This window comes from Botryllus schlosseri, chromosome 2, assembly GCF_051294905.1.
Source record: "Botryllus schlosseri isolate E-star chromosome 2, Bs_hap1, whole genome shotgun sequence".
NCBI lineage: Eukaryota > Metazoa > Chordata > Ascidiacea > Stolidobranchia > Styelidae > Botryllus > Botryllus schlosseri.
Genome location: NC_137237.1, coordinates 4,351,043 through 4,373,608, shown reverse-complemented (window position 1 = coordinate 4,373,608; position 22,566 = coordinate 4,351,043). Strand labels below are relative to the sequence as shown.

The 22,566-nt window shown below is 40.0% G+C and overlaps 1 protein-coding gene across 1 annotated transcript; it reads left to right on the top strand.

The window, feature by feature from the left end:
• Positions 1-6,103: 6,103 nt before the first annotated feature.
• LOC145433087 (uncharacterized) lies at positions 6,104-22,427 on the top strand. The gene is made up of 7 exons (XM_080310008.1): positions 6,104-7,176; positions 13,912-14,271; positions 16,451-16,628; positions 19,279-19,416; positions 19,486-19,627; positions 21,821-21,963; positions 22,025-22,427. Exons 1-7 carry the CDS (start codon positions 6,774-6,776, stop codon positions 22,194-22,196), a joined length of 1,536 nt encoding a protein of 511 aa, XP_080166134.1. The 5' UTR covers positions 6,104-6,773; the 3' UTR covers positions 22,197-22,427.
• Positions 22,428-22,566: the final 139 nt, after the last annotated feature.

Here is a 22,566-nt window from a genome sequence, read left to right as displayed (position 1 = left end):
CACGAAGATCAGTTGGCCAGGAGGAGCCTATAGATAAGCCTCCTACACTAATGTAGGACTTATGTAGTCGGACTCGAAAACTCTGCAACAACCCTCGCCCTATATCTCACTAAATACATACAGCGTGTAGGTCGTTCAATTTTGGGCGCGACAAGTATTAATCTTCTGTCTTAGGCCCGGTTAGTATATACTATTCAGTACGGCTCTTCGAAAGTGACTTTTCTTCTCAAATCGTACTGGCTACTTGATAAAATTGTTAGGCTACCAAATTTAAGCCTACACATCAAATTTGGTTCAATTCCAACCGCAGTAGCCGCATTGCTACAGGAGAAGAAAGTTTCTATTTATTATATATTAATAAATAACAAAAAATTTGAAAATTTACGGTAACCAATCCATTAATTATTTATTATAATGGTGCCCACCGTAAATATTATTTTGTTCAAATCCAAATTTTTCGACGGCAAAAACTTCGCTTCCATTGTTTGGAATTGAACCAAATTTGGTGAACATCGTTTCTATAGACAATCTAACACTTTCATGGGGTGAAGAGAAAATTTTCAAATTTTCTGTTATTTATTTTTGTATAGTAAATAGAAAATTTCTTCTCCTGTAGCAATGCGGCTGCTGGTTGGAATTGAACCATATTTGGTGTGTAGGCTTAAATTAGGTAGCCTAACAATTTTATCAAGTGGCCAGTACGGTTTGAGAAAAAAAGTCATTTTGGAAGAGCCCTACTATTCAGTTGTCGAGGTGACAGACTGTGTCACCAACTAATAATACTGGCCGTTTGCACTCCCATAAATCGATCATGTATGGACGAAGAACCTAAATAGATTACGTGACACGTCGGAAACCCTCTTCGTGTTTTCTCACGTTTCATGAACTTCGGGTTGCGCGAAATTCGGCAAGGAGCAATACTTGTAATGCATAATTTATTATGACTGCGTAAAGGTGAGAAAAACATCCGACTACACTACATTTACGAAAACATTTTTTGCCTAGGTCGGATTTCGAGATTTCGGTTTCGTTGGGCGGGATATCGGATAGATAGTATCACGAAATGACAACAGAAAGAATGTATGAAGTAAGGTGTGGTTTTAAATAGTCGAATGCACGCCGCTGGATGAATATTACATTCAGCACGCTGGTGACGGAAACCATGTCGTTTTCGCTGTTACCGAATGAAATATACGCGCAGGGAATTGGAATTATTCATGTGCAGCACAGCTGATGAAAGATAACGTTTAAACTTGAAACGTGAGGAACGCCACTTCTGATTTTTCTAACATTTTAGATCTTTCTGGTTTTCATTTGGCGGATCCACCTCTTTCGGCCGTGCAATCAATGCGTGTCTGATCTAGGTCCATTTTTAGCGCTTAAGTGGTATAAATTCGTCATTAGACAGGATCTACGCATCCATATATACATTTAAAGAGTGCAATATTTGTGATACGGATTTGCAAAGGATCAATCGGTGGATAATGAAGCCTGATTATTATTGATTACATCAGCAGTCGCCGCGCTTGCTAATGGTTGTGAGATATACGGCTGTCAGTGAACTGTCTAGTGAAGGAGGGGGAATGTACCGGTACATGTTAGCCTGGCATGAGTTTGCCCTACTAGAGATGGAAGTTGTTGCAAGAGTCGTATGTTTTGAGAGACTGGTCGAGTTGATTTCAGGATCAGATAAGTACAACTGTCTGTTAGAGTAGAACCAAGACATTCCGCCTTTGATCGCAGCGCATTTAGCGTAGATGAGCTGTAGTAACGATATATTGTATGCTCTTGCGAATTTGTCAATGCAACCCATTAAAATCATTCTTGTATTTGAATGAAATAAGTATTTTGTCAATAATTGGACGTTGAAATGATTGTAAAGAAGATACCAAGGAATTGAAGAAAGTCATACAGTAGATCAGTGATACTTCACCTGTGGGCTCGCGGGCCACTTGTAGTTGGTCATAGCAGTGTAGTCCAATGTAGTCCAATGGTTTCCAAAGTGGTCGGCAGCGCCCCAGGGAGAGTTTTTGACTTCGAAGGGGGTGCTAGTTACAAATTAGGCGTTGAGAAAAGAAGGGGGCGCTCAGAGTAAACGCGGGAATTATGAGCTATGGGTCACTGTTTGGGAAAATCCGTGAATTGATAGCTCTCTCTATTACGAAAGTAAGATTTATGAATATCGTCGCAGTGGAATCAAAGTGACTTATGCCCATTGCCTATTTTACTCATTTTAAGAAAATTGACTTTACGTCAAGTTTTCATCTTCTTTCAGCCATATATTGGCCCTGATTAACTTCGAATTAATGAAACAGACATAACCATGGCCAAGATACGGCCGAAAAAAATCTATTTTTTTTTCAAAAACTTGATTTTTTTCAAGTTTTGAAAATGGACCTTCAAAATTTGAAAACTGGACATGAGTCACTTTGATTCCACTGCGACGATATATGGTCACATCGTTCACGGTCGTACCAGGCGCATTCCATTGAAAGTAGGGTTATCATACGTCCTCTTTTAAGAGGATTTGTCCTCTTTTTTAATTTTTTGAAAGTGTCCTCGGAGGACGCCCTAATGTCCTCTTTTTTGAGGTTTTGTCCTCTTTTTTGGGAATTTTGGTTAAATATATGGCAAAATCGACTTATATACAGTAAATCAACACTTAAGTAACGCTCTGCCGGGTATTTCGGGAGCTGAGCCGGAAAGTTGACCTTTTTCTTTAGTCAACCACCTACCTAATAATGTGAAAGAAAAAAGTGTATTTTGCGCACTGAGCGAGAAAGTTGACCTTTTTTTCTTTAGTCAGGCTGAGTGTGAAAGTTGTCTTCTTTAGTCAACCGACCACGATGTGGGAAAAATGGTAGAAAAATGTACCATTTTTAAGGGTTTTCGTCCGATTTTGCAAGTCTGAAAATTTTGAATAAGTGTCCTCTTTTCAGATTTCCAGAATATGGTAATCACAATTGAAAGCCTTAATCAACGCCCTCTGCGGTGATACTTTTTGAGCGCTAGTTATGAGCACAAATTCAGACGAATGTACGTTGAGGATAAGGAAGTTTTGAGCTCATGTCGCATCGAAACGATGTACTATGATTTGGAAGTGAAGTTAGCTTGCACGATTGTTGTCACTGCTTGTGTACATAATAGCGGGCTGCGAATAAATTAGTTAGATCAACGCAATATACGACAATATAGCGCTATGAATCAAACAACTTTTCATCGGGAGATGGAGGTGAGGGGCGTTCGGCACCACTTTTGTGAGCCGTACGAGCGTCGTGAAAGAAAACAGTGGGAAACACTTATGGTATCGGTGAAAAATTTGGTTTCGTTTGTGCTTCTGTCCCGGTAATTATACATTCATATTCCCAAACAAACTAATCCAAAGGTCTAGTAGCATCGATACAACGACATTCAATCAACTTGAACACGTTCCACTTGGGAAGGAAATACAGGCTGGAAATACTCGGATGACAGAACCGTAACCGATATAAGCAAATGATTCTTTGTATAGTCTGGAATCTATAATCCGGTATCGAACAACCCCTAAGCGGGATGTCAATCAGTTTTAACAGTGAATTATATCGATTCAGTCGCCTCTCAGTTCCTCGCGACCACATTTCGCGGTTTCGATCTGATTAGACTACGCCCGTTTCAAATAATTTCACATTCGCGCGGTCAATAAACGCTATCGCTTATTCATCGGCGATCTATCAACAGAATGTGCGTGATTTGTCAGTAGACGCACTTTCAGTCAAATACACCGAGTCAAACACATGAATTCTCAGTGAGAAGGCTTCTGCTTTCGTGTAACACCATAAGAATGCGCGAAATTGAGGTGCACCTGCACCTGCATGCACGTATAATCATAATCCGCTACATCCCTGATAAATCTCAACAAGGATTGGTGTGCAAGTATGATTTGGTACAAGAATGAAGTCGATGACCTGATTGGCTGTTAACCGAGACTGCATGGAACAGTAAGGTTCCGTGAGCCAGTCTCAGGGATTCCCTGTAGGTTAAAAGACACACTCAATTCTATCTTTAATATGAATAAGCTCGTTTACAATTAAGCAATTGGTATCACGTTATTGTGTTTCAACTAAACAATACGATGACACCTTCAAAGCGGAAGTCTCCTGAAAGGAATCAGCAGAAGTCGCACTGATTGACAATAAATATTCATTATCATTTGGGCGATTTGACCTAAAAACGGAAGATTGTGAACTAAAAAATCAAAATTTTGGCATTTTTTGATCTAATAAACTTAACTTTGACCAAACTTTGACCTCACGTACGCAAATTACATGTTGTAGCACATAATGTCAAAATTGTACTACTTGTCTTCATTTCCGGTTGGAACTGTCTGTCCAGACGAAGTAGTTTGACTTGAAAAAACGTTTATGACTTAAAAACTGACAAACTTTTACACGAAAAATTTTTATTTTAGCGAAATCTGGCCATATGAAGAATTCCAGTTGTTACATCACGTATTATGGTAGAAATAATTAAAATTTGTTGTAGTACAACGAAAGATACTTTCCTAAATTATCGGGTAGCTTGCCAAGTATGGAGAAAGACCGTTCAACAGCAGCAGTTGTTGGCTGGCAACACTGAAGTTGTGCGTACCCTGCTGGTGAGTGGTGACACACCGTGTTGCTTCATTCTGACAATGTTGTCTGCATAACAATTTTTCAACATGCGCTTCTTGATATAAGAACCATGCAATGCCCAAGCAGTCTTGCTTCAGTTCGTATATTGCGGTACGTTGACCATAACACCATGTCAACCTATTTGTTGCATTTGACCGTTTATGATTCACAATGAGCAGACAATGGGCCGTCTACAACGGTAGGCCTATAAAGTAGGCTACAAGTTGTAAAATATCAAATGATAAGTTCACCGACAGTGCAAAATCTACGATACGAAGGAAATGCAGGGGTCAAAAATTTTTTGTAAACTTTGTAAACAATTCTGACAATTTTTTGACCTAACGCTTTAATTTTGACAAAATTTTGACTTATTTTGATACGTCAAAAAAATCGCTCTAATTATCATGTTTTAGTTCTGTGTAAAAACTATATTTTAATGAATTGTTCTTTTAACACTCTGTAGATGCACAGATCACTCTGTGCGCCAGTAATCTATATTCTATAGCAGGGGTTCTTAAACTTTTTGCACCGCGACACAAATCTGAATGTTATTTCATCCCGCGACCAAAACCTCACGCATCGTCATGATTGCATTTTAATGTCAGTGGGCTACGAATTTACTGGCATGCATGGGATATAGAAAGCGTAGACAACCAGTTGCAGCTACATGAAACATGTAAGACGCACGCGATTTCAAATCGGTGTGCAAAAGTTTCGTCGGTTGGTCACATTTGTACTGCCGGGCTGAGATTGCGAAGACGAGACGATATATTCGGTGCCAACCAATACGAAGATCAGACATATCAATATTGAAGGTTTTGGCCAACCAGCAACGGTCATTTTGGACCAAGGTTTTATCGCATATGTCTTCATGTGTCCCGGCGCGGGCGGAAAGGGAAGTCTCGAAATACCGTTGCGCACCCCTAAGTTTAAAGTAGCCCAACGGTCTGCGGCGGCGTTAAGCGATACTAGGAATATCCTGTTGTTTCACAATTGCGAGTAAAGTGGATTCATTTCTGTAATTTATGCGTATTCACAAAAACATAACGGCCGCGCGCTTCCCTCCCTCCCTCTACCCTGCGCGAGTATTATCTGCGAAAGTTAGACCTTTCCACTTTCCATAGAAACCATTGTCAGACAAATGTTATCATGACATCAATCCAATTTGGGTAATACAAAGGTCGGCACATTTTCACGATCACTCCATTGTAGTAACGACTATTTTGCGCGTGTCTCGCTTACTGGCTATAGTACTCAACAGCACTTGCGAAGCGAGAAGAAATTTTGTTTTTGCCAGAAATTTAGCAACAACTTTGGGCGTTCGCGACCCAAATTTACACCCTTCGCGACCCATACTTTAAGAAACCCTGTTCTACAGTAATGTATTAGATGCTAAGAGACACTACCCAAACGTAACGTTTCGGCCAACAAGCGACCAAGCTACTACGTGCGGAGTGTGCGCTACCAAAATGATTGGCGCCAATAAAACCCTGAAAGAAAATAGCCGCCGCACGTTCGAAATTGATATGTCCACTGTCCAGGCGCCGAAATCACCCACGCCGAATAGTCCAGCATCCGCAGCTTGAGCCACACGTATCAAATGAGACCCGCCGAGGAAACACAGGCACATTTTCATCACCAGGCCGTGTCATCGTAACAGCATTGATGGGCCTGTCACTTATTGACTATGGTAGCGGACTTGGAAACGACCAAAGCTAACGCAACCACAGCAGATCGATCATAGTGAGACAAAATACAATTGATGCAAATATTACGTACACTAGCGGTAGCAACCAAAAGTTATACCCTTCGTGACCTATACTTTACGAATCACTGGCGTAATCGATCCCGTTGCCAGCTGCAGATAAGCGGTTGGAGGGATTCCTTGCTTGAAACGCTAAATACGACAAAGCTTAGGATGTTTGGCGCGCCAGTTGATAATATTTTGACATTTTGTGAAATTTTGGCACGCTGCATACGAAAGGTTGCAGAACCCAGGCGTATGTGTTTCGCAGGTTAGTCAAGGTTGAGAACCACCGCTCAATACGATAAGGTGGAAATATGGTAAACACACTTATTTTCCATGCATTTGCAGTGTACCATGTAGTCGATTGCTAGACGATCATGAGTTTACCTAAGAGTTCACATGTAGATGCCGCATTTACCGCGAACGAAAGCCACGGACTTCTACAAGTGGCAGAAGACCAAACCGCACGATCGCAGAGTTGCCCGGCAAGTCCTCGCAGTAAAGAATATGATACTGCTCATTCCAAAAGTAGCACACACCACCTTCAACGCTTGGTTCCGGAGAGCAGTCAGTTAATTCAATCTAATCTTCGTTCCGTCCTGGTGAAAGTAACTCCCAACGACGAAGGAAGCTCGGACGTCATAACAAGCGCGTCCCGTGACGCAGTACCCGCGAGGGATCATCAGTTTCGACATTACCAGATCAAATCGATACGGAAAGGGTTGCCGAGAATAGCGACGGACAATGCGGGCGGGCGCGGGTCGAGAAAGAAGCGATCGGGTAAGATTAGAGTTAGCATGAATATTGAATACGCATAAGCGGTCAGTGATAGAGTATACCTCTACTTTTTCAATATACAATTCAATAGTATATTCATATTGAATTAGACCGGAATATTTTCGGTTGACACTCTTCACGAGTAATCATCAGCAACTTGTAGAAAACTGTAAAGAAAATTTTAAATCCACAATCGTATCACAAAACATGACGTCGCCGGAATGAAATCCCGAATAATCGGGGCGTTGACCTTGAGCGCTCTCTCCGCCCCGATTATTCGAAATTTCGTGCCGGTGACGCCATATTTTGTGATACGATTGTTGATGCTGCTCTTTCCGATTGATTCTCTACTATAGTTGCTGACGATTACCGCTGACGAGTTTCAGTCGAAAATATTCAGGTTCGTTTCAATATGAATATACTATGCAATAGTGTAAAGACGTTCTGTACCTCCACGAAGCTCCCCTACCTTTTCGGAGCACTCAAATAGGTTCGCTTACTTGCGCCGCTTACTCGAGTGCAGACTTGAACAACAATAGAACAATTTTAGCCGTTCGAAATTAGACAAGAATTATAATCATGCAGAGTTTTTTTAATTAAACTAGAACTAGAATGATAACAACACAGTTTCTTCCAAGTGAGACCAGAATTATAATTTTAGCTATGCAAGTTTTTTCTTTCAAATTAGATTAGTAGAATTAGTATCACTGAAGTCGCAAAAACTTGGACACAAATTTATTCGCACTTTGCATGATTCAGTGTCACTATATACGTGTCTTAATTTTAATATCGACACCCCCCTTCAAATACTTGCCTCGTTACGACACAACAAGGCCGAACAATTTTCGACCAACATGCGACTTCCCGAAATGCGCTGCCAAAACATCGGCGGCGAGAAAGGATTGGCCGAAAGTGACATCTTCGATGTGTGTGTGTGTGTATGGCCATTGTCCATTTGTCCATATAGGAGCCTAAGTGGCCGGCGCCGAATAGTGCTGTCCTGGTAATCTGAGCCCCATAGCACAAATGCTACCTGTTGTGTAGAATGATGCAACCAGCGAAGAAGAGTTTTTTAGTGTAGTCTGGTACGATTGGGGCGATTCCAGTATCTTTTGACTATATTAATTATACCTTAGTTATATGCTCTAAATTTCCCTAAATCGGTAAATCTGATCACGCGGGATGAAAGAGGATCATAAATATATGCCATCATAAATATAATCGGCAAAATTCAGTCATGAATTTGGAATTTCTTCGCGCTCCGCACTATAGGCAACGCATACATAAAGTTACCAAATAACCTGGAGGTCTGGTTAGGGTTGATCACCCTATATGGGGACCCGAGACCAACGTTTGGCAGGGAGTTGACGAAATGCTGTTTCGGTAATGATTGTAGTATGTACAATATCTATCCAACGTTGGCAAATTAAATAGCACATTTTTCGTCGTCGCATATAGTAAAAGCGGACATGTCAAGTTCGGGTAAAAAATCGCATGCGTGTTATCAACTGATGATACTTTCGTCACGATATTTCCACGATAATGCTGTAATTGTATTTGATGTGAGTATATAGCTTAGCCATCACGCCAGCCTTTACAGTTTTACACTGTACTTTAGTGAGATCGACGAAAATTCACATCAGACCACAAATCTACGCGCAAAATAGCCACATCCGCCTCGCATGCGATTGCCATTCGTGTGAGCATCGTAATGAAATATGCATGCGGCGCGCCTAATAGGGATTACGTTAAAACAAAGATTAGTGCTAATATATGTATATCCAATGCATTCCTCAGTATATCTCACTTCCGTATTCTTATATTACATAAGGGTGCTTACATCAATGTTGCGTATCATTCACGCCATGGATTTGGCTCATTTTTCTTATGCCAATATCTGTCGAACGCGCTATAAGTGCCACGCATTCATAATTCATGTTGCGATCTATTTTACCTTCAGTGATATACCTTTCACCACCTCATATCTGCAGAAACATGACCGATGATTAATTCACTATCGATTTATAAATGACTCACGGACACCTATAACAAAACTGTAGCTTCTGCAGTGCGTATAATTTCGTATCACGTATCCTGATTTATATTGCAACTAATTATACAATAATTGTGTGATGCGGTCACGTATATATAGAGTTGCATTTATAACAAATGGTGTTTTAAAACACTTTGTTCAAAAACAGTATTTTAAACAAATGCCATTTTATAAAAAACAATTTTTTTTTCAAAAGTTGCATAATTCAATTCAATTTATTGCTAAAAACTTTATCATTTCAATACATCACAAGATTGTGATACAATGAAAGATGGGAAGGTGTCGAAACGACTTGGAGTAGTCTTCGAAATCAAAGTATTGTGTAAGTATTTTCGACAAAAAAAGTGTGAGCCTACGGACGATTTGCACCCGATATAGTCGACGTATACGATATTAAATGGCTGAAACCCTCGAAATCGTCGTCGGCTCAACAGCTAGCACGTATGGATATATAGATCATCGGAACGAAATATAGGCTAGATGTTCTGATGATGATAATAATCGGTGACCGTCAACCGTAAAAATGCTACATTACAATGTAGTCCTCGTTAAAGATATTTTTGGTCCATTTATGACAGGAGTCGGAAGTTTTTTCGTCAAAGGAGCCATATTTACCCAATATTATCAATTACACTGGCCAACAGAATGAATTTTTTTTTTAGGCAGCACATCTGAGAGCCGTTTCTGGGGTTTTTGGGGTTGCTGATTACGAATATCACATTAGTTTTGTCAGATTGGCTCTTTGTCAGAAGATATTTATACCCCTAAAAACAGGGCTGTAATGACTCGAGTCAGACTCGAGTCACGATTTTCGGATGACTCGACTCGACTCGAGTCATTTTCTCAAAATACGGAAATGACTCGACTCGACTCGAGTCAATCTGTGTATTGACTCGACTTGAACTCGAGTCATTGCGCATGACTCGAAGCAAGTCATTGACTCGAGATTCAGACGGCGAAGACCGACATTTCATTGTAATTTTGAAGCCAACACACTATTGGAATTTCGTTTGTTGGTACTGGGGCTTGAAAATGCGACCAGAAACTGCTAAAAGTGAGGAAAATTGATATATTATAAATGCGAACCATTCAATATCACCAAACAGAGTTAAAAAAAGTGGGTTTAGGAAGACTTTAACTGGAAACTGAGCAATCAACATAATGACTTGGACTCGGACTCGAGTCATAATACCATGACTCGGACTCGATCCTCTGTTCGCTGACTTGGACTCGGACTTGACTCGGTGGGAATTGAAAATGACTCGACTTGACTCGAGTCAAAAATATAAAAGTGAGATTGACTTGTGACTCGGAGCCTTGTGACTTGGTTACAACCCTGCCTAAAAAAGCCCAAAATTACTGTATTTACCCTTAAATATTTCACTTGGTTAGAAGAAAATCGTAGTTTTCCCTAATTTTATACTGCGCATAAATAGCTAATTGACTATGAAGAACCCTTATGTCATTTTCAGTCGTTCTATCAATATCAACATGACATGATGTGAAATATTTGTTTGTCAAAAAAGCAGTTTGTCAAGCCTTAAAATAGCACTTTTTCACAACGGAAATACATATTCTCCTGTATCAATTGGTCATTCTACCAAGATTAAAGAGGAGTATAAAGCTGTAAAATTTGTTCTTGAAAGGCTTAACAACAATACTCATATGCGTCTCATTTCTTTTGACTGGTAAATGGATACTTTTCCGCTGATTCAACAAAGTGGGTATACCTAGTAACCCTATCAAACGATAAGCTTAAATCTGGTATCTGGTAGTGGTATCTGGTATATTCGAATACCGATGAAAGATTCCAATTTCACATTAGCAAGGAGCTGACTGCATGCAATTTCTCCAAAGATGTAGTAAATAAAACTTTTTAGATGATCACAAAACACCCAACAACAAACAGTTGGTCCGAAAATTCGTATCTGCATATTGAAAACTTGAGCACAAACATGAGCATGAAAGTTCACTTCCTGTTCAGTCATCTTGATATATTTCCTGATCATCTTGATTAGCAAGGGTACAGGTTCTACCAAGACATCATAACAACAAAAGAAAGATATCAGGGCAGATGAGATGAACAATTGAACATATTATGTCTGACCATTGCCGGAACCTTTCGACAAACTGCACTAAATAGCTTACAGGCGAAAACCGTACAAAAAACAATTGTGATTTAAAATACATCGATAATATTATATTCCAACTGATTACTTGGTGATTGACATAAAACGTTATTTGATTATCTAGGTAAATACTTATGTACATGACTTGGGTTTATTTATGTACATGATATCCGTGAAAGTCCGTAACTATGATTAAAGATGCGTGGCGTCATGAATAAAAAACAAAACAATAAATATACGTTTTAAACATGTTTGTTTTAAATTGATTTCGTTTGAATGCAACGCCAGGAATACAGCTCGAGTCGTTTCAATATCGATGTGATTCGTTGATGTTCGTAGAATGCACAGACCGACCACACGCTAAACTGTTACTTTCTCGTTGTAAGATGCGTGTTTGCAACATCGTTTATTCCCGTGGGTCCTTATAAAATATTGACTCTTCCTCATATGGGCTACGAGAGGCAAAATCACATGTCTAGCAGTTCAGAGATTTCACGATTTTGATATGCGAAAGTCGCAAAGAGTGGCTGCGCGAACTGTCATACGACCCTTGATTTTTGCATTTAGCACGCCATGTTTTCGGAAAGCACATTCTTCATTATTTCCGTGACAGTATATTGCCCAAGGGATGACGCGATCCCCTGAAAGCTTATGGTTGCTGTGAACAAAATGTTTAAGAGAAAGTTTTGTAAAGATATTCAACACAATGTTCTCTTTTCCGGACATCAAAATATGGAACCGCACTCCTGCAGAGCTGACAAATGTTATCTTCCCATTTCACGGACGGCCTGGCGAGACCGCCAAAAATTACATTTTTTACCGGTTCCCAGCAAGAAAATATTGCAGTGCGGAAATGATTTGTCGTAAAAAGTCAAACAGCAAAGCGATAACCCATAAAACAAGTCAATACCGCACCGCAAACTCCCTGGTCTGCCAACTTAACCCAAGGTATTGCAGCAAAACACAGTGTTGGCGACTTTAACCAAATCAATAGCCTGAAAAGGTGACCCAGTAGCCAGTGACAATGGAATTTTCGACGGTCTCGCATGCGGGCGTCCGTCAAATGAGGAAGGACCTCAAATATGAACAACAAGCGATCTTTTTACATAGAGCTCAAGCACTGTCGTGCTTGGCAGGGGTTGTTGAGCTTCTAGCTTGCACGCCATTGCGTCATAGACAACATTGTGATGTGGCTAATCAATCACATAGCTCTTTGTTAATCCATTCAAAGATGGAACCATTTTATAAATAGTTTTATAGCATGTTTTTTAGATCACTTATTTACATTTTGCGCAGTGCTTGATAAAAGTTGCACGTGCATACCTCCATACTTTTCTACGTGCTTGCATAATTTGGATTAAAATCTTGGCCTCGATTCAGTCTGAGGTCGGTTCTGGATTCGTGGCCCATAGATGTATAATTCACTATCGTTTATCTGGGGTGGTACACGGGTGGTTCGTGGCAGTTCGATAGGAAATTCTGTCATCTTACAAAAGCGTTCAGATTCTACCACATACCAAGGCTCGTTTTCGAACACGAACCTGTGAAATATCAAGGTTCACATACCGAACACAATCGTTCGCGTCATCCGTACATTTACACACCAATATTATATTTTATTCGAAGAATGTCTTCGCGCATTACATTGATGTAACTTTTTCCCATCATTGTGAAGCTTCGGCGTTTCTCTTATGTTTTACGTATCGTTTTAAGCTACTTGGATTAAGCCTCAAAAGTCGACAGTCCGGAGTTTCCTTGCGGGAATAAATAATTAATACATGATATCATGATACTATTGCGCAGTACACATCAAATAAATGCGGGTCTGTCACCATTGAACTTCGCGATTGTAACGCAACTTGTATCTGCGCATACTGAATTATATCGTATAAGTAAGTAGTCGTGTTAGCTTTTTCAACTATTTTCCGTGCGAGAGTTTCCAAGAAAGTTTCTCACGCACCCAAATGGTAAATTGTTTTGCGTCTTGGGGAGTCATTTCGTGAGCTGTGACATGCGCTTTATTTATTTATTTGTTACATTTATTTGTACCATAATGTTTAATGCAACTACTGGAATTCTTCATAGGTCCAGATTTCGGTAAAATAAAGTTTTTTCACGCAAATATATGTCATTTCTCAAGTCACAAAGTTTTTTGCAGGCCAGGCTACTTTGTAAGGGCGGACAGTTTCAACCAGAAATGAAGAAAAGTAGCACAATTCTATCATTATTTGCGAAAACGCCCAATTTACATACTTGAGGGCAAAACTTTGTCAAAATTAGGTTTTAACGTCAAAAAATATCAACATTTTCATTTTTTTAGGTCACAATCTTCCGTTTTTTTAGGTAAAAATAAGTCACCCATCTTATGAGAATGAGCTCCCATTTGATATAAACCTTGCTTCATTCAATGTCCAAGTTTTCGCCAGTTCAGTAATTCTAATCTAATTCGAAAAAAATGAGGTGTAGCTAATTTGGAAAAACTGTGTATCTATAATTCCAACTCTAATCTAATTTGTTCAAATCTGCTTCTCTGACACTTTTCTTTGTGTATTTCAGAGCTTCGAATCGTACCATACTGGATTTGTCAACCCGGAAGAGAAAACAAAGCCGACACCTTTTCGTGGGTTTTCAGCTTATTCGTAACGTTTGTTTGCGTCATCTTCCCGCTAATCTCGTTCTCGAGCGACGTGGCTTTCTACATAACGTGCACCGACCATTACAACCACACGGCGGAGATTTTGGAAAAAGTTCGCGCTGAGGGCGCGGAACAAGGCAGTATCGCGCTGCGCAATTATAAGCGAGGAGAAAAATGGATATCATCGAGAAATCCGACAATGCAGAATAAAGAAAATCGTAATCTGGCGACGGACAATGGTGTTCACAATGCGCGGAAATACCGTGATGGAGTTTTAAAAGGTGACAGCCAGCTTTGGACAACTATAGATAAGTCTGCTTGTCTATATAGACTAATTAGCGCGAAACGCTGTAAATCTAACTGTAATATAAAACGTGAAATGTTTCTTTGCTCTAATTCTTCTTCTAATTATCTTATATAATTTGTGAAATGTCTCTATCCTCACATTTTAATTCTATTCTAAAATCCGCTTTTCCCAAAAACGGATCGAAGTGATATTTGAACTGATATAAGTGTATTATATATCTAAAGGCGGCACGGACCATGACCTAGTAGGCCATGCACGAACACAATAGTTATTGCCATGCGTCTCATAATGAATCCAAGTTTTCCATCCTGATAAATATGGCCATAAAACTACATTCGTTGGCGATCAATATTTTCGACTTTGAATAGTACCAAGACATAGCTGCGTTCCAATCTAACTGATGTTCACGTGCAGTCTTTACTGACATGCAGCCAGAGTTCAAAGAACTTGTTGACAACTTTAATCGATTACAGATGTCTCATTGACTTCAACAGCTAATGAATTAGGCTAGCGAGCCTATTACACGTTAATAAATTCATTCAATATTGTTCTTGGTTTCTATGGTTAAAGTTAAATTAAATCCGTTTATTCCTTGTATAGGTTGATAAATAAGCGATTCATGTATCGATTCACGAATCCGGCCCACCAAGTAGGGGAGATGTGGTACCGACGGATCAAAAATTGCAAAATGATCTCTGGCCCTCAAAGCTTCAGCCGAGAATAGCAGATCTTTTGCTGCCTCAACACTTCGATACAAGCTCTACCTATCTATCGCGTACAGTTACATGAATATCCGCCTTTTTCAAAAAATATTTATAAACGTATAAAATTTGTTGCTCGAACGTATCAAAGGCACACGACCATGGGACCTATGAGATACACGCTCAAAAACTCAAATTTATCAACTCGTTTTGTTGCGTACTATAATATAAGCTACAGCAAGTCAATGTACAATGTTTCGTCGCCACCTTCAAAAATAAAATAGATATCATCAACTAAAATGTTGATAATAAAATCACGTTTTGATTTACGCCCAAACTTACAAAAATTAATGCCACATACATACTATACCCGCAAATCGACATTTTGACTTTCAAATACCATGTAATAGCGATAAAATACCACAGGTAACTGTGATTTATAGCCTCTATATATGTAGGTGTGTTTCTGTTGTTGCTGTCCATTTATTTTGCTTGATTTGGCTACGGTACCATGTAGGTCCAACACCCTATAAATATTGTAATTAAATTGAAAATAGTCCACTCAAGGATGGTATTGATTCAAAAAATATGTGCCATTATATATCCTGATACAAGCCCTATACTTCACATCAAAAATTATGGCGGGTTTGTTAGTCTGGGAGGTGATATAGAAAAATGTATATGTCGATCCAAATTTACTTTACACCCCCTAAAACGTAAATCATTTGTCACAGACCCCATACCACACGCAGGTCGAAGTTTTTTGCATGTGAGGAAAGATTCTGCCGGCATACCATTGTCGAGAAATTCGCGTACCGTAATCATGTAATTATCACCGATAATTTTTCAAGTATTTCCGGTCCCAGTGTCTCATCGGTACCACATCTCCCCTACTTCATTTTTCCATATAAGGCTCGCCGACTGGAGAAGTTTCCCGCTCCTGGTATAGTGCGAAGCGAACCAAGCTTGATGTACATATATTTGCCATTATAATTCTGATGAGTATAAGATCTGATTTGTTATGAACCGGGGCCCACGATATCATAGGCAAGTATGAACTGAGCTTGATTCGATTAACGAGCTTTCGCGAATTCGGTAATTCCAATTCTATAATATGATTTGAACCAAATTGTGAAGATATAATGCTAATTCTAATCTAATGTGGAAAATTGTGTAGCTTTAATTCTAATGCTATAGTCTAATTGCACATAACCTGTGTAGCTGTAGTTCTAATTCTAATGTAACTTGGAAAGTTCGGAAATTTACTATTTGTCCAAGTCTGATAGAACAGCGTCCCTGCTGTAGATAAACCTCAAACAAGAGATCGGGAGTCTGGAGTTGCTACGGCTCATATATTGACTTGCTATGGATCTATACATATGGATTTCTATTTGGATGACCGCATTCCGACACCTTCGAAAGACTAATCCTAACGCACTTTACGCTCAACAGGAACAGCCGAGAATCAGAACGAAACATCGTGCGCAGATGTCGATGTAGTACTTAGTTTCATGAGGACCGACGAAGCCCCAAACGAATTAGAAGCCCATCGGCACGTTACGGTTGATATTTTCGAACCGGTGTTCATTCTAGGATCTTTTCCCTCGCTCGTTTTATGCATATTGACCAGGTGAACATTGAGCACTTGTTCTTTTGGAGTACGTAACGCGGGTATTGAACGGCGTCCTTCTAATGCTGCTCGTAGCGTATGTGAGTGATGGCGGTGCCATGTATTATTAATGCTCATGGAAATATGTTTCCGGATATGTATTCTATCAATCTTATTCGTAGCAGTAAATACAGCTAATAGCCTTCGTTATTTTTAATCACCTTTATTCAGAGTGTGAAACGAATGTGCTGCGAAATGATGGGACGTCTATTTAAATACGCGTTTAGGTATAGGCCTTGATTGCATTTAAAATAAAAACCAATTTCAAGCAAACATGTCCAAAACATAGCCCTGGTTCGAAACGTGTTTTTTATTGTTTTTTCTTTGTTTTTTCTTTTGGCATTGACGTGGTGAATCTCCAACTGTGACGTTCTAGTGAATAGACATTGACACTTGAAAATATAGGGGAAACACGCCGGGTTGTAATGACTCTAGTCACGATTTTCTGATGGCTCGACTCGACTCGAGTCAATTTGTGCATTGACTCGAGTCATTGCGCATGACTCGAGACTCGGACGGCCAAGACGGACCTTTCATTATAATTTCGAAAAATAGTAAAGTAGCCACGCTAATGGGATTTCGTGTATTGGTACTGGGACTTGAAAATGCATCCAGAAACTGCTAAAAGTGTGGCAAATTTGTATATTATGAATGCGAACTATTCGATATCACCAAACAGAGTTATAAAAAGTAGGTTTAACAAGACTTAAACAGGAAACTGAGCAGGCAACACAATGACTTGGACTCGGACTCGAGTCCTAATACCATGACTCGGAATCGACCCTTTGCTCGCTGACTTGGAGTCGGACTTGACTCGAGTCAAAACTATAAAATGGAGATTGACTTGTGACTCGGAGCCTTGTGACTTGATCATAACCTTGTAAATACTGCTTCTTTGACGAAAAAGGCTTCCTACTAAGGATGGTGTGAACGTGAGGTTCACGTTCGCGTTCTGTGGGTGAACCTCAGTAACTTCAAGGTTCACGTTCACAAATGAACCTTGGTAGGTTCTGCACTGTGAACTTTTTCATATATTACATTTTCTACTTCATTATAGCATCTTTGGTTGAAATTTATTGCATTTCAACTGCAGGCCACTCTATCAATGGCGTTGGCAGCATAAAAAATCAACACTAAACGAGCATGCACCTAGACAATCTGAAAAATTTTACTTGCCTTGTTACAAAAGTTTGCTCGAAATGTCCAACTTTCCATTTGTGAATATTTAGTGACTCACTGCTGTGAGCTTAACCCGCACTCGCACAACATCAAGAGCGAAATACACTGCGTGTAAGTCCGCGAATGATGCTAATTCAACAAATCAATGAAATTGATATCGTTGTTTGATGTAAAAAATCTAGCAGGCGTACGGGGTCCATCTTGATTTCATATGTATATTGTATCATAAAAACCAAAGCCGTGCGATTGGGGTGTTGGCTATAACTGCTGTATAAATTGTTAATGGGGTAATATCGGTAGCAAGTATAGAAACTCGTTTTACACACTGCTCAATTCTACACTCAACTCTGTTCACACAGAACCTTTCAAAAAGTTCGCGTTCACACGAACCTGAACCTTTCAGGGGTTCACACCATCCCTACCTCCTACCCCTGTCATCAACAGACCAAAAATATATATAACCAAAACTACATCGTCATGCAGCAATTTTACGGTCAACGGTCATCATCATGCAGTCAATAAGAACATCGATTCTGTACCAATGATCTATAACTACGTGCTATAGCGGCTGAACCGACCACGATTTCGACGGTTTCATCCATTCCATATCGCATATGTCGACTATCTATAGGGCGGAAATCGTCCGTAGGCTCATACCACGTGTTTATGGAAAGTATTTACACAATTATAGCATGATTATACAAATTTCGAAAACCAAACACATTTTTTCTAAAAGAGCATTGTTTTAAAACACTATTTGTTTAAGTGCAGCCCTAGATCGGCCTTTTTACGTACATCCATGTCTCCCACCAGAAACCACGTATGGGTTGCCTACCTGTCCTATGCTGCGCGTTTTCCACAAATTATTATTAATTAATTCAAGGCATTTCAGTGGCGCTTATAGCCTTTTTAGGCCTTGTGCACCACGGCATGGATAATGTACAGTTCAATGACATTGTCTTTTCAGTATCTTCAACTTTTTCTTTGCATCGTTCTTCAATTTCTTCGTAATCGCTTACTTTTCATTTCACTCTTCACACTACATCGCACTCTCCCATGTATTCAACTTCGGGTCTCGGATGCCGACTTTTTGCAGCGTGGCTTACTGTGTTTCTGGGCTTTTCAAGACACTGTTAGTACAGCGGGATCAGCGATGAGGAGCCCAGATAAACCTGCGACACATAGAAACTAGGCCGAGCAAGGGTTCGAACTATTTTCCTCAAATTGACACACAATTAGGATGGAAACACCCTAACCTGCCCTGCACCTTCGTAATTTACTGCATTCGGCACCATCGGGTTGTGATATAACGAAGAAATTTTGCACGTGGCAGTCTTTATTTTGCTCACTTCCAAGACAGTGCACTAATTTATAGAGATAGCTCCGCACAAAGCTCTAATATGCCACATAACCAGATTATCCCTTATTGCAGGCTGGTGATATTGGTAACAGGACACAGTAATATTCTTTCTGCGTTTGTCATGAACTTGGCCTGCATGCCACTACAGCTAATCACCGGCGCGTTGAGTGTCCACTCGGCTTCCTATCATCTCGGAAAGACGGGATTCGAGTCAGTGGCGATTTCATTTTGACAGCTCAACAAAAGAACTTTTGGTGTGTTTAATGAATTCATATACAGGTGTTGGCATTGCGCTGAAGACGGGGATTGTTCGGGTATGCAACCTCTGTGGTGGCTGTACGACGGACTGACTAAAGTATTGTTGATTTCCGTACTGACGAAGATTCTCGATGGAGTCGCTGGTGGCATCGTTTTATGTGTGGTGAGAATACTTTCGAACAGCAGTCATTTCATCTAGTTGCAAAAAGTATGCGATACACGAAAATTATGATATTGAAAATGTATCACGTCGATACGTGGACTTAAAATTTCCAACGAGAACTCCCGATTCAATATATGGGGCCAGTCAATCGGTTAAGTACGGCCATAGATATAGACCTACTGGGGTTTGATCAGTTCGAGCGAAATAACGGTAATATAATTCTAATCTAATTTGTGAAATATTTCTATGCTCTAATTTTAGTTCGAATCTAATTTCTGGTTTGCCTGAAAATGCTACAGGAGAACTGTACAGGGCTAAACAAGCCAACTGTGGTGCACCGACATATTCCATTGCCACGCTTATAACAACGTACTCTGATTTGGTATGATCTTAAGTTGAATTTAGTGGTATTCGTGTCTAATTCAGAATTTGATTCAATTTCAAAGATATTGCAAATTTAGTAATTCTAGTTCGAACATAATTTGGAAAACACTCTGTAGCTGCAATTCTAATTTTAATCTGAATTTGACTTTGAAAAGCTGAAAATTTTCTAGTTGACAATATTGAATTGTTTATCCATGGCCTAATCTTATACACAGCACCGTAACTGCCGCACCCCAAACCCCCCAATTGGGGGGGGGCCGAGCTCGAAGGGGGTCCCAAATTATTTCGTGAATTAGCATAAATTATAGAGTATTTTTGAAAAATTTATGCAATTTTTTCCAAAATTTTTCGCGCTGCGTGCGATTTTAAGCTGCCAAATATCTTCATTATTTGGTACTCTTCCCCCAAGAAAAAACACGCAAGATTTATAGAAATGGACATATCGGCGTTGGCCATTAACACGCCACTACGCACCAAGATATATAATGATTTAGGACTTATTACATGCGACTCCAAGAAGTGTGCCAGAACGATCGGCAGCGCGAAAAGCTTGGCCGAAACGGACTACCCTTACGCAGACCGAAAACTTCGTTATATATACCAAATAATAGGTTTAATTGTCCATAGGCGCCTAAATGACTGGCGCCATATGTTCCTGTCTTGGCAATCTGAACCTCAGAAGACAAATACCATCCAGCAGGAAAAAAATATATGCCAGTGAAGAAACACCAATTTGAAATGGTGTTTTTTAGTTTAGTACGTTAGAGTGATTCTATATTTTTGATATAGCAGACAGGAGGTCACGAAATAAAATCATGTAACGAAGTCATACCAACGGGTCCGCCCGCCCGAAGATGTTTAATTATTATTTACGGGCCCTACAGTTTCCGGTAAATCTGATAACGTGAGCAGAGAGGACAAGATATTGATAGCAATATATATGCATTATGCAATTCCCGATCTTATTGGCCGATTGTATCATGAATTATCGAAAATTTTCGCGCTTCGAGCTGGCTCACTAAACAGTGCACACTGTGATGAGGGGTCGGTTTATCAACCTATGGGAACCCAAAACCTAAGTTTTTGTGTGTGTGGGGGGGGGGCTGACGAAGTGCTGTTTCGTTCCTGCCAACGGGTATACGCCCGAAGATGTCTAATTATTATTGGGCGGTCCTATGTTTTAAAACAGACTTCGCTCAGCTCTATTACCGGTAAATCTGATTACGTGAGCAGAGAGAGGATCAAAATTTATAGCAATATATATGTAATTCCCGATCATATCGCCCGATTACATTCTTGAATTACTGAAATTTTTCGCGCTTCGCGCGTCTAGGCGGGAAGAGCTGTCTGACCTAACGGACACCCAGTGGAGATGTGAAATAGCGTCAAAAAGCGGATAGCCAAAGGGAGGTCTGGGGGGCTTCGCCCCCCAGAAGTTAGGTTTATCACCCCATGGGGGGCCCAAGGCCAACGTTTTGGGGGGGGGGGCTGACGAAGTGCTGTTACGGCCCTGCTTATACATGATGGCTTGCTGGTGAAAAGCTCTACCATCACTAAAGTTATCGTCGATTTTGTATAAGCAAATTGTGTAAAATTTCCCAATATATCCTGCTAACTATCTTACGTGCCTACTATCAGAAGGGACATAGGTATTATATGGAATATCTAACCAAACGGGTGTTGATTTTCTCATCGACGGATAATTTTAGACCTTGATATTTAGGATATGGTATTACCACGGAAGCGAATTATATTGTATGCCCACCCACCGTTAAAAATATTTCATATACTGATCTTTCCATAATACAGGTGATTTCGCGCAAATTTCGGAAACACGCGATCAGAACATTTTGGCACAACGTCTTCCGCTACGTATTTTTCTTTCTCTCTGTTATTGTCTGCTGTACCGTCTCACCAATTATGGTTATCACACCAGCAATGATGGTAATGAGGTGAGGATATTTGTGAACCGAGAGTTCCTGCTATAATGCCAACGCGATGCCTGTTATTCAGGCTTGGATTTATGGAGCTGGCGACACCTTTTCCGGGACGTGACGGAATACAGCTAGCATTGACTGTTTTGATGACCCAAGGGGTCATAATGTGGAGTCTATCGTTTGCATCATTGGCCATATTCACGGCGTATAATATGTACGTCTATTTCAGGAAAATGGGACGCGATTAGTTTGATTACATGACATTTAACAGATCACTGTGAATTGAATATAAGTGTTAAAATACCATTTTGCGCATTCTTATTTACCCGTTTTACAGTGGTAGAAAATCGAACGCTTTTTCTGCTGGTGTAGCTATGCATGATGTATCTGATATCACATATGTATAATTACACATTGCAGTATTACAACGCATATGATCGAAGCACATGATTAAATAGTGACTCTTTCTTGATATAACATGAAGTCTGAAGCCATGAAGCCAGCAGGTGAGCTATATACTATAGGCTTTGTCAAAGCCGGCGACAATTATCCCCACGTCTTAATTTACAACAATCGAAGATGTATACATATATCACAAAGGTATTGGGTTACACGGCT

What these genes read in the sequence shown, in the direction of transcription:
- LOC145433087 (XM_080310008.1), top strand. Translation starts at nt 6,774, where the DNA reads ATGAGTTTACCTAAGAGTTCACATGTAGATGCCGCATTTACCGCGAAC. An exon ending in CCGTGATGGAGTTTTAAAAG is followed by an intron (nt 14,272 to 16,450) that starts GTGACAGCCAGC and finishes TACGCTCAACAG; the next exon opens with GAACAGCCGAGAATCAGAAC. An exon ending in CTCGGAAAGACGGGATTCGA is followed by an intron (nt 19,417 to 19,485) that starts GTCAGTGGCGAT and finishes ATTCATATACAG; the next exon opens with GTGTTGGCATTGCGCTGAAG.